Consider the following 13,357-nt stretch of genomic DNA (forward strand, 5'->3'; position numbering starts at 1 on the left):
AACTTGTTTGTCCTAGCGATTGGCTCAACAAGAATAGGACTGAGTAAACTTGTAGGCTCTGAAGTTTTACATTGGTGTGTTTTTGAGTGCAGTCATGTAACAAAAAAAATCTACATTTGTAAGTTGCACTTTCATGATAAAGAGATTGCACTACAGTGCTGGTATGAGGTGAATTGAAAAATACTATTTCTTTTATCATTTTTACAGTGCAAATATTTGCAAAGAAAAATATACACTTTCATTTCAAGTACAACACAGAATATATATGAAAATGTGGAAAAACATCCAAAATATTTAATAAATTTCAACTGGTATTCTATTATAGAATCACAAGATATCAGGGTTGGAAGGGACCTCAGGAGGTCATCTAGTCCAACCCCGTGCTCAAAGCAGGACAAATCCCCAACTAAATGATCCCAGCCAGGGCTTTGTCAAGCCTGACCTTAAAAACCTCTAAGGAAGGAGATTCCACCACCTCCCTAGGTAACACTTTCCAGTGCTTTACCACCCTCCTAGTGAATTTTTTTTTCCCCCCCAATATCCAACCTAAACCTCCCCCACTGCAACTTGAGACCATTACTCCTTGTTCTGTCATCTGATACCACTGAGAACAGTCTAGATCCATCCTCTTTGGAACCCCCTTTCAGGTAGTTGAAAACAGCTATCAAATCTCCCCCCCCCCCCCCATTCTTCCCTTCTGCAGACTAAACAACCCAAGTTCCCTCAGCCTCTCCTTGTAAGTCATGTGCCCGAGCTTCCTTATCATTTTTGTTGCCCTCCGCTGGACTCTTCCCAATTTTTCCACATCCTTCTTGTAGCATGGGGCCCAAAACTGGACACAGTACTCCAGATGAGGCCTCACCAATGCCGAATAGAGGGGAATGATCACATCCCTCGATCTGCTGGCAATGCTCCTACTTATACAACCCAAAATGCCGTTAGTCTTCTTGGCAACAAGGGCACACTGTTGACTCATATCTGCGGAACTGCTCTCTTGCCACTCGGTCCCTAGTCTGTGGCAGGATTCTTCCATCCTAAGTGCAGGACTCTGCTCTTCTCCTTGTTGAACCTCATCAGATTTCTTTTGGCCCAATCCTCTAATTTGTCTAAGGCCCTCTGTATCCTATCCCTACCCTCCAGCGTATCTACCACTCCTCCCAGTTTAGTGTTATCTGCAAACTTGCAGAGGGTGCAATCCACACCATCCTGCAGATCATTAATGAAGATATTGAACAAAACCGGCCCCAGGACCGACCCTTGGGGCGCACTGCTTCATACCGGCAGCCAACTAGACATGGAGCCATTGATCACTACCCGTTGAGCCCGATGATCTAGCCAGTTTTCTATCCACCTTATAGTCCATTCATCCAGCCCATACTTCTTTAACTTGCTGTCAAGAATACTATGGGAGACCGTATCAAAAGCTTTGCTAAAGTCAAGGAATAACAAGTCCACTGCTTTCCCCTCATCCACAGAGCCAGTCATCTCATCATAGAAGACAATAAGTTAGTCAGGCACAACTTGCTCTAGGTGAATCCATGCTGACTGTTCCTGATCACTTTCCTCTCCTCGAAGTGCTTCAAAATTGATTCCTTGAGGACTTGCTCCATGATTTTTCCATGAACTGAGGTGAGGCTGACTGGCCTGTAGTTCCCCGGATCCTCCTCCTTCCCTTTTTTAAAGATGAGCACTACATTAGCCTTTTTCCAGTCATCTGGGACCTCCCGCGGTAGCCATGAGTTTTTAAAGGTAATGGCCAATGGTTCTGCAAACACATCCGCCAACTCATTTAGTACCCTCGGATGCAGCGCATCCAGACCCGTGGACTTGTGCTCGTCCAGCTTTTCTAAATAGTCCTGAACCACTTCTTTCTCCACAGAGGGCTGGTCACCTCCTCCCCATACTGTTCTGCCAAGTGCAGTAGTCTGGAAGCTGACCTTGTTCGTGAAGACAGAGGCAAAAAAAGCATTGAGTACATTAGCTTTTTCTACATCCTCTGTCACTAGGTTGCCTCCCCCATTCAGCAAGGGGCCCACACTTTCCATGACCACCTTCTTGTTGCTAACGTACCTGAAGAAACCCTTCTTGTTACTCTTAACATCTCTTGCTCGCTGCAACTCTAAGTGTGATTTGGCCTTCCTGATTTCACTCCTCATGCCTGAGCAATATCTTTATACTCCTCCCTCATCATTTGTCCAAGCTTCCACTTCTTGTAAGCTTCTTTTTTGTGTTTAAGATGAGCAAGGATTTCACTATTAAGCCAAGCTGGTCACCTGCCATATTTACTATTCTTTCTACACATCGGGATAGTTTGTTCCTGCGCCATCAATAAGGATTCTGTAATACACAGCCAGCTCTCCTGGACTCCTTTCCCCCTCATGTTATTCTCTGAGGGGATCCTGCCCATCAGTTCCCTGAGGGAGTCAAAGTCTGCTTTATTATTTAACAGTGCAATTAAAACTGTGATTAATTTTTTTTGAGTTAATCAAGTGAGTTAACTGTCATTAATCGACAGCCCTAATAAATATAGATACTGAGTCACAAATAACTCCAGTTGCTTCCTATGGGTCTGATCATCAGCTGACCATCCACATTGGGAGTCACATGTGCTCAGCACCACTCAGTCCCAAAGTGAGTATAAATGCCACATCTATTTGATACCAATAAAACACTGGCTCTCATTTGGAATGTTCAAGCACACATGGTGCTGCCATCATACCCTCCACTGGCAATCTACAGGGGTATATTAAGTCTCTCAAAAAATAATATTCCATTGGTATCAAAGGTTTCATATTCTTATTGGCTAACCTATGCATTGCTAATTAAAACTTTAAAATCCTAGAAAAGTGTTAGAATAAAAGCAGTCAAGAGAAGGTAATTTATTTGACCTGATCTGATGTATACACACAAACGATAAAACAGAGTGGGCAGAATCAAATTACTGCAGTCCAGGTAGCTCCTTTCATGGAACGAGGGGAGATGGCGTTAAAGGACCTCAAAGTCTTAACCCCTATACTGCTATTAAAGCTAAAAGCAAATGCACTCAATACTTCCATGCTTCAATAGAGTTGTGAGCTCTTATACAAGCATTGAGCATAGCGCTCAGCCCCTGCATATTAAAAGGTATCTTCCCTCCTGCCTCACACCTTTTCACATGCTTTTTTGTTTAGCTCATTTCATCGTGATTTTGTATCTAGTATTAAGTATTTGTGTTTGGCTTTCGGAAGGTCAGCTGTGATTAATTTCCCTTAACTGAACTGCATTCTGCACTTAAAAAATAAAAATAAAAAAAGTGCTATGTAAGTAACAGGTAAAACACAATCATCTCAACTTCATGGAACAGATCTCATCCTGTGTTAAGGGAGCAAGTGAGGAGAATAGGTACTCACCATAGTCTGTAATTTAGAAAATATATGAAGATAGAACAAAAGCGATTTTAGTTTGAGTTATACAAACACTGTTAACAATGGACAATAATAATGCCATGGAGATGAGCTTGAAGGCTGGGAGTTTCAAGAACCTATGGGACTTAAGTATTGAATTCCCATTGAATTTGAATGAGAACTGGATGCCTAGCTTCCTTCAACTGCTTTCAAAATCCCAGCATAAATCCCAAGAGAACACAGTCTACATGGAGTTGAGAATACTGGTGACAACATTATAGGTATCAACCTTATAATCAAAGCAGTCATCTCTACCTTCCTGGAATTATACAAATGTCTTAATCTGAACCATTCAATTTCCCATATGATTATACCTTTGGTTATACTGCCCTCAAGCGGTAAAAAAGAAATCCCTTCATTGAATATAATTTATTGCATTGTATAATTTATCTATCAGCTGCCTAACACATTTCCTGCATATTTTTCCCCCAAGAGGGAAGCAAGCCTGTCCACTGCTCTCCTGCTGAAGTTCCTGGCAGAAGAGTACACGCTAGTTTGAAAAGTACAGTGCATGATTCCTACTTGAAGACCTTGTTGATAGAATATGAATTGCACTATGCTTCCAAAAGCTACTAAAAGTCCAGAGCACTGCAGCTACCTGCTTTTATAAGTCAGGTAAGAGTAAAGACTGGATAAATTCTGACTACAGGAATCACAGTGAACTTGTAATTAAGAAAAAAGGATCTATACAACATAGCCTGTCTCACCGAGTCTCATGTTGAGCCCACACCCCAAAGAGCCAACTATGGGTAACATACGGCTCCAGTGACAACCCTATCCTACCAAAGAACCAGAGAGTATAAATAGCACACTAGGCCCTCTGTCACTGGAGGACATGCAGTAAGGAATCAAACTTTGAGGACTGAGACATGCAAGAGAGTGTTAATTTGGAAAATGAAGGGGAAATTAAGAACTGACTGGAATAGGCAATAAAACTATTATTAGTCACATTGCCTAAAACGACGTATAACGACATTCTGACATATGTAAGAGCACCACTGTATCCACCAACAGGAAAAATGTAACATGAAACTTTGTTCACAAAAGTAACACAAAACACCACTATTGCTAATAAACCAAACAATTGGAAAAAGGTCCTATACTTTCCTGAAACAATGATAATAATTAGGGCAGTAGGGCTCACTCAAAACAAGTTATTTTTAGTCACTGGAAGAAAATGGGAGTTAGGCTGACAGTCACCACATGTCACGTAACCCAATTTTCTTGCAAAATAGAAAGGACAAGGTATAAATAGCAGCCAGTTTACTGACTCTTCTGCCAGACTGGTAAAAAGGCAGCTATGGACCAACATGCTTTGGCTTCATATTTTGGAAATATTTGGTTTTTAAATACCAAACTATTTTTTTCAGTCACTGAGAGGACATGGTACCATTTACATACACAGGAATTCTGACAGAAAAGTGGCTTGTAAATCATAGAATATTAGGGTTGGAAGAGACCTCAGGAGGTCATCTAGTCCAATCCTCTGCTCAAAGCGGAACCAACACCAACTAAATCATCCCAGCCAAGGCTGTGTCAAGCTGGGCCTTAAAAACCTCTAAGGATGGAGATTCCACCACCTCCCTAGGTAACAGTCCAATGCTTCACCACCCTCCTATTGAAATAGTGTTTCCTAATATCCAACCTAGACCTCCCCCACTGCAACTTGAGACCATTGCTCCTTGTTCTGTCATCTGCCACCACAGAGAACAGCCAAGCTCCATCCTCTTTGGAACCCCCTTTCAGGTAACTGAAGGCTGCTATCAAATCCCCCCTCACTCTTCTCTTCTGCAGACTAAATAACCCCAGTTCCCTCAGCCTCTCTTCGTAAGTCATGTGCCCCAGCCTCCTTATCATTTTCGTTGCCCTCCGCTGGACTCTCTCCAATTTGTCGACTTCCCTTCTGAAGTGGGGGGACCAAAACTGGATGCAATAGTCCAGGTGCAGCCTCACCAGTTCCGAATAGAGGGGAATAATCACTTCCCTTGATCTGCTGGCAATGCTCCTACTAATACAGCCCAATATGCCATTGGACTTCTTGGCAACAAGGGCACACTGCTGACTCATATCCAGCTTAGATTCATAGATACTAAGGTCAGAAGGGACCATTACGATCATCTAGTCTGACCTCCTGGACAACGCAGGCCTAAGAATCCCACCCACTCCTGCGAAAAACCTCTCACCTATGTCTGAGCTATTGAAGTCCTCAAATCATGGTTTAAAGACTTCAAGCAGCAGAGAATCCTCCTTCTTGTCCACTGTAATCTCCAGGTCCTTTTCTGCAGAACTGCTGCTTAGCCAGTCGGTCCCCAGCCTGTAGCAGTGCATGGGATTCTTTCTTCCTAAGTGCAGAACTCTGCACTTGTCCTTGTTGAACCTCATCAAATGTCTTTTGGCCCAATCCTCCAATTTGTCTCGGTTACTCTGAGCCCTATCCCTACCCTCCATCGTATCTACCTTTCCCCCCAGCTTACTGTCATCTGCAAACTTGCTGAGCATGCAATTAATCCAATCATCCAGATCATTAAAGATGTTGAACAAAACCGGCCCCAAGACCAACCCCTGTGGCACTCCACCGCACGCCGGCTGCCAACTAGACATCGAACCGCTGATCACTACCTGTTGAGTCTGATGATCTAGCCAGCTTTCTATCCACCTTATAGTCCATTCTTCCAATACGTACCTTTTGAAACTTGCTGGCACGAATACTGTGGGAGACCGTATCAAAAACTTTGGTAAAGTCAAGATATATCACATCCACCACTTTCCCCATATCCACAGAGCCAGTTATCTCATCATAGAAAGCAATCAGGTTGGTCAGGCATGACTTGCCCTTAGTGAATCCATGTTGACTGTTCCTGATCACCTTCCTCTCCTCCAAGTGCTTCAAAATGGATTCCTTGAGGACCTGCTCCATGATTTTGCCGGGGACTGAAGTGAGGCTAACCTGTCTGTACCTCCCCGGGTTCTCTTTTTTCCCTTTTTTAAATATGGGCACTATATCTGCCTTTTCCCAATCGTCCAGGACCTCCTCTGATCACCAAGAATTTTCAAAGATAATGGCCCATGGCTCTGCAATCACATCAGCCAACTCCATAAGCACCCTTGGATGCATTATATCTGGACCCATGGACTTGTGCATGTCCAGCTTTTCTAAACACTTCTTAACCTGTTCTTTCACCACTGAGGGCTGCTCACCTGCTCCCCATGCTGTGTTGCGCAGTGCAGCAGTCTGGGAGCAGCCCTTCTCTGTGAAGACCGAGGCAAAAAAAAGCATTGGGTATTTCAGCTTTTCCACATCATCTGTCACTATGCTGCCTCCCCCATTCAGTAAAGGTCCCACACTTTCCCTGACCTCCTCCTTGTTGCTAACATAACTGTAGAAACCCTTCTTGTTACCCTTCACATCCCTTACTAACTGCAACTCCAATTGTGCCTTGGCCTTCCTGACTACACCCCTGCATGCTCTAGCAATATTCTTATACACCTTCCTAGTCAGCTGTCCAAATTTCCACTTCTTTTAAGCTTCCTTTTTGAGTTTAAGCCCACCAAAGACTTCCCTGTTAATATGGTTGCCTGCCATATTTACTATTCTTTCTGCACTTTGGGATGGTTTGTTCCTACGCCGTCAATATGATTTCTTTAAAATACAGCCAGCTTTCCTGGACTCCTTGCCCCCTCATATGAGCCTCCCCAGGGATCCTGCCCATCATTTCCTTAAGGGAGTCTAAGGGCATGGCTACACTTGCAGATGTAGAGTGCTTTGAGTTAAATCAGCCTTCGTAGAGCGCAGTAGGGAAAGCACGGCAGTCTGTCCACACGGACAGCTTCAACCACACTGGCGTGGCCGCATTTGCAGCACTTGCGGCGGCATTGGCAGTGGTGCATTATGGGCAGCTATCCCAGCATGCAAGTGGCTGCAACGTGCTTTTCAAATCGGGGGGAGGGGTGGAGTGTGACAGGGAATGTGTTGTGTGTATGTGGGGGACAGAGAGAGAGAGAGAGAGACTGGGTTTGGGGGGGGGGGCTGAAAGCATGTCAGCATGCTGTCTTGTCAGTTCAGACAGCAGCAGATCCCCCTCACCCCTCTCTCTCTCTCTCTCACACACACACACAGCATTCCACACTAATGGTTGCTTTGTCTTGGAGCAGATAAGCAGCTGGCTGTCAGAAACGGAGCTTTCAAAGGGCATTTCCGCATTCCTACAGCCGATTCCAAACAATGACAAGAGTGGCCACTTGACTTAAGGGGATTACGGGACATTTCTGGAAGCTGATCAGAGCGCAGTAAAGCAACACCTCATTCACACTGGCGCCGCAGCGCTCCAGCGAGGGCGCAGCAAACGTTATTCCACTCGCCGAGGTGGAGTACCAGCAGCGCTGTAGCCGCGGAGTCGGAGCGCTCTACGTGCCTTGACAGTGTGGACGGGTAGTGAGCTAGTGCGCCCAGGGCTCCTTTATTGCGCTGTAACTCGCAAGTGTAGCCAAGCCCTAAGTCTGCTTTTCTGAAGTCCAGGGTCTGTATTTTGCTACTCTTCTTTCTTCCTTTTGTCAGGATCCTGAGCTCAACCATCTTATGGTCACTGCTGCCTAGGTTGCCACCCCCTTCTACTTCCCCTACCAATCTTCCCTGTTTGTAAGCAGCAGGTCAAGAGGAGCATGGCCCCTAGTCGGTTCCTCCAGCACTTGCACCAGGAAGTTATCCCCAACACTCTTCAAAAACTTCCTGGATTTTCTGTGCACTGCTGTATTGCTCTCTCAGCACGTCAGGGTGACTGAAGTCCCCCATTAGAACCAGGGCCTGTGATCTGGAGACTTCAGTTAGTTGTCCGAAGAAAGCCTCGTCTACCTCATCCTTCTGATCTGGTGATCTATAGCACACGGCCAACACATCACCCTTGTTGCTCTCGCCTCGAAAGACTCTCAACAGGCTTTTCTCCAGTTTCAAATTGGAGCTCTGAGCAATCATACCGCTCTTACATACAATGCGACTCCTCTACCTTTCTTCCCGTACCCGTCCTTCCTGAACAGTTTATACCCATCCATGACCGTGCTCCAGTCATATAAACTGCCCCACCAAGTTTCTGTTATTCCAATTCCATAGTTCCTTGATTGTGCCAGGACTTCCAATTCTTCCTGCTTGTTTCCCAGGTTTCTTGCATTCATGCACATGCACCTAAGAAAACTAGCAGATTGCCCTACTTTCTCAGTATGAATCAGGAGGCTTCCCGTCCTGTACCCTCCTCCTTGCGTTTCCTCCTGGTATCCCACTCACCTCTGGGCTTAGGTCACCATGGTCAAATGAAGTCCCTGTGGAAAATGTGGAAAGGGTGACAGCTATACTGCTAATTTCAGTTCAGATTTAAAATACTGGCATAGAAACATTGTACTGAAGTGGCATCTGACACTCCAGTGACCAAGCAATGACCTCAACATGCACTCACAACTGCTACCGATTTCAATGGGAGTTGAACACATATTTGAGAACAGGATTCAGAAACCTGTGTTCTACACAAGATTAATACTTTTCACTGCACACTATTTCAATCCCCTGAAGGCAGTTCAGTTATGCTGGAGAGCTATGAAACTTCCAGCTCCATTGCCTTAGCTACAAACAAGAAATAAAAGAAACCATTTACATGTATTAGATAGCACTACAGAAATGGATTGATTAGGAAATATTTGGTAGGAGAATAAAAACAAAAAGGTGAGGACCTTCCTCCTACAGAGGTGTTTACCATTTCGTTACACATGATGCCATTTCTTCTGAAAAGAAACATTTGAAATATTTGGTCAACTAAGCAACCACAACCACTGACCAGTGAACAGGCTTACAAATATTATAAGTCTTGTTGTGCTATAGGACCCTTCAGAGTGATGCTCCCATTCTATCCCAAAACATAAAATGTGAACGGCATTCAGAAAAAATGTATTTAATTTTAATGTGTGATTCAGTATCATTACCATTTCCCCACCTCTTCAGAGAAGTTATGAAAAAAAGTTCTATGATGCATCCACCATGCATTTCCTCATTTGGCATCCTATATGCAGGCTTTAGTTAACTGACCAATGTACATATTACATTACAACCTTACATTCTAGAGTTTACTATTTAACTTATACATTATTATTTTACTGTTTTGATTAAAAAGTGTTCACTCATGAAAGCATCATCTTGATTACACACCTCAGAATCTTCATCAGCCAAGTTTATTTTTTCCTCCATTCAGGTCATTTTATAAGTACTGTTGCAGCATTTAAATTAGAAGCTGCAAGCCTCCATCTACAACTAGAATATGCCCTGTAATATAGGGAGACTCCAGAAGAAAGACAACAGCTTGTGCAACTTCATCAGGCTCTCCAAATCTTCCAAGAGGAATAGTTTTCTTCAACTGATCTTCTTTCAAATGTGCAGTCATCTCTGTGTGAACAAAGCCTAAGAGAGAAAAAATGTTTGTGACATAAAATGTAAGCAGAATTTGATGAGAGTAGCTGTAGAAGTCTGTAAGAAATCCTGGTATGATATAGTGGCTCTATAAGATCCTTGAGTCCTATCCTTATCCAATGTAAAGTAAGTTTATGAAAAAACATATCATAGTTATTTCACTAAGAGTCAATCCAATCTCAGTGCAAATACATTTTGTGTGCACACGCGCACACACACACACACACACTCTCTCTCTCTCTCTCTATTACTCCGGAGGGCATTCTGCACCAAAAAATATAAAATTCTGCACACAATATTTTAAAGTTTTGCAAGTTTTATTTGTCAATAAATAAATGCAGAGGCTCCAGCATGGCTGTGGGGAGCACATGCCACTGGCTGCGGGGAGCACATGCCACTGGCTGCATGAAGGTGAGAGATCACCCCACAGCTCTCCCATCACCACCCACCCTTGGGACACGGACTCTGCGGTGAGTCCGCACCCGACTCTGACACAAGGCCTGGACCTGCCCCAGAAAATCCCTGGAGCTCTGCCCCTTTGCACCAGGTGCACCAAATGTGGGGCAGGCAGCCTCAACCAGGCAGGACCCAAGTGCGAAGGGGCTCAGTGTGGGGGGGATCCAGGTGTGGGGTGAGAGGGTTCTGTGTGGGACAATCTCAGTGGGGGGTCTAGATGTTGGGGGATCTGGATTCACAGAGGCTCCTTGGAGGGCTTCCAGGAGAAGGCGGTTGGGTCACAGCGGAGGGGTCTGGGTGCAGCTAGTTGAGGTTCAGTGGCATCAGGGTCTGGATGTGGGGACTCAGGGTGGTGCAGAGAGGTGAGGCACATCAGCGTTGGGGTTTGAGTGCAGGGAGCTCAGTGGGTGGGGGGTGTGGTCTGGATGTAGGAGTGAGGGTCCAGAGGCAGGGGGTCTGGGTGCAAGGGGTTGAGGTTCATTGCAGTGGAGTTCAGATATGGAGGGCTAGGGAGGTTCTAGGTGTACGGAGTAAAGGTTGGCGGGGGTGTCTGGGTATGGGAGATCTGAATGCACAGGGGTTGGGTGGATGGGGGAGCAGCTCCCCATACAGTGACCCCTCCCCCATCAGCGGAGGAGCTATGGGGGCAGGAAGCAGAGGAGGTTTCTGGGGGTGGGTCTGACACAGCCCCTGCCACTCCTTGCAGGGGAATAAGTCCCGTCCTCTCCTGCCTCCAGCCAAGATGGACTAGAAGCTAATTCCAGCCCCACCGTGATTTACCTCTCTGCTGGCTGCTCCGATGTACCTGCACTGCTAGGGAGTAATGAGTGACTGCTCTTGCAGCTTCCCTTTGCTTCCCTGTCAGAAAGTCATTTTTCTGTGGGGAAGCAAAGAAATTTGCAGGGGCATGAATTTTGCACCTCCACAACAGAGCAGATGTTGCAGGCAAATTGCTGGATAAAGTGTATGAAAAAGAAATTGAGCAGTGTGCATAAGGTCTAGAGGGTGAAATTGTTAACCTGAGTTTTGATGGGTGGAGCAATGTCCACAATAATCCTCTTGTATGTGCTTGTGTGACAACAGAAGAAGGGACTGTCTTCCTTACAGAAACAATTGATACATCAGGAAATGCACACACAGCAGAATACTCACAAGTAGCAGCAGTAAAAGCTATAACAAACTGTGGGAAAAAAAATCAAAATGTCTAGTGTGCAGCTTGTTCACAGACCAATGCCGCAAATGTATCCAAGATGAGAAGAAATTATTTAGAAGAGAGTCTCAAGCTAACATACGATTGCAGTGCTCATTTGATGCACCTCTTAGCCAAAAACTTCAGTGTTCCAGAAATAAAGGCTAATGTTGTTGAAATTGCAAAACACTTCCGTAACAACCACTTTGCAGCAGCTGCTCTGAAAGAAGTGGAAGGAACCAAGCTAACTCTCCCACAAGACATGCGATGGAACTCAGCAGTGGACTGTTTTGAGCACTATATCAAGAACTGGCCTAACCTGATGACAGTTTGTGAACAAAATCGTGAAAAAATAGATCGCATTGTCACAGCCAGAGTTCTCAACGTTGGGCTTAATAGAAATGCTGAACACATGCTGAGTACCCTGAAGCCTATTTCTGTAGCCTTGAACAAAATGCAGGGAAATAGCTGTTTTACTGCTGACGCTGAAATTTGGAAGGAACTGAGGGACATCTTAAAAAGAGAAATATGCAATGACAGAATTAAATTACAAGCATTAAAAAAACAAATGGGACAAGCATATCTCCAGCTCATTTTCTTGCAAATATTCTCAATACTCGGTACCAGAGTCAAATCTTAACTGCTGAGGAAGAGGAGTTGGCTATGACATGGACATCCAGCAATCATCCCTCCATAATGCCAACTATAATACACTTCAGAGCTAAGGGTAAACCATTCAAGAAATATATGTTTGCTGATGATGTTTTAAAGAAAGTCACACCAGTGAACTGGTGGAAGTCACTTAAACACTTGGATTCAGAGACAGCTGAAGTGATAATCTCTCATTTCAAAGCAGTAGCTTCTTCTGCCGGCGTAGAAAGAATATTTTCTTCCTTTGGACTAATTCATTCCAAATAGAGAAATCGTTTGGGACCTGAAAAAGCAGGAAAGATTGTTTTTCTTTTCCAGATTACGAACAAACAGGAAAATGAAAGTCAAAATAATTAAGTAGGCGGCAGAAGCCAAAATTTTAAGTTTCTCATGTTGACCTGGCTGACATCGTTGATTTATTTATTTATTTTTAAATATTTCATTTAACTACTTTAGTTAAAAACAATTTTAACAAAAACAAACCTGATTTTAAAAAACTTGAATGTTTAACTAAATTCAAAAATTCATGCTTGTTTTATTAAAATATTATATGTTTGCTGTTGAAGAAAAAAATCCAGAATACACAAAGTTGTTGTTTTAGTTAAATAAAAAATTTAAATGTCTGTCTGGTGATGTGGAGTGATGTCTGGTGATGAGGTGTCTGTCTGGTGATGAGGAGTGGTAGATACGCTGGAGGGCAGGGATAGGATACAGAGGGACCTAGACAAATTGGAGGATTGGACCAAAAGAAACCTGATGAGGTTCAATAAGGATAAATGCAGGGTCCTGCACTTAGGACGGAAGAACCCAATGCACAGCTACAGACTAGGGACCGAATGGCTAGGCAGCAGTTCCGCGGAAAAGGACCTAGGGGTTACAGTGGACGAGAAGCTGGATATGAGTCAGCAGTGTGCCCTTGTTGCCAAGAAGGCCAATGGCATTTTGGGATGTATAAGTAGGGGCATAGCGAGCAGATCAAGGGACGTGATCGTTCCCCTCTATTCGACATTGGTGAGGCCTCATCTGGAGTACTGTGTCCAGTTTTGGGCCCCACACTACAAGAAGGACGCGGATAAATTGGAGAGAGTCCAGCGAAGGGCAACAAAAATGATTAGGGGTCTGGAACACATGACTTATGAGGAGAGGCTGAGGGAACTGGGATTGTTTAGTCTG

General features: G+C 44.3%; 1 protein-coding gene across 8 annotated transcripts in view; it reads right to left on the minus strand.

The window, feature by feature from the left end:
* The window catches only part of CBR4 (carbonyl reductase 4), a 65,361-nt gene that overhangs the window by 41,071 nt on the left and 10,933 nt on the right, over positions 1–13,357 (minus strand). For 6 of the 8 annotated variants that reach the window (XM_043545950.1, XM_027829330.3, XM_027829334.3 and 3 more), the window contains exon 6: positions 9,361–9,879. In XM_043545950.1, coding sequence (XP_043401885.1) covers positions 9,701–9,879 — 179 coding nt within the window. In that variant the 3' untranslated portion in view covers positions 9,361–9,700. Of the gene's footprint in view, positions 1–9,360; positions 9,880–13,357 lie in introns of those variants that run through there. The other 2 variants (XR_005225158.2, XM_043545949.1) reach the window with 2 other exon arrangements.

Source organism: Chelonia mydas, chromosome 4 (genome assembly GCF_015237465.2).
Source record: "Chelonia mydas isolate rCheMyd1 chromosome 4, rCheMyd1.pri.v2, whole genome shotgun sequence".
Classification (NCBI taxonomy): Eukaryota; Metazoa; Chordata; order Testudines; family Cheloniidae; genus Chelonia; species Chelonia mydas.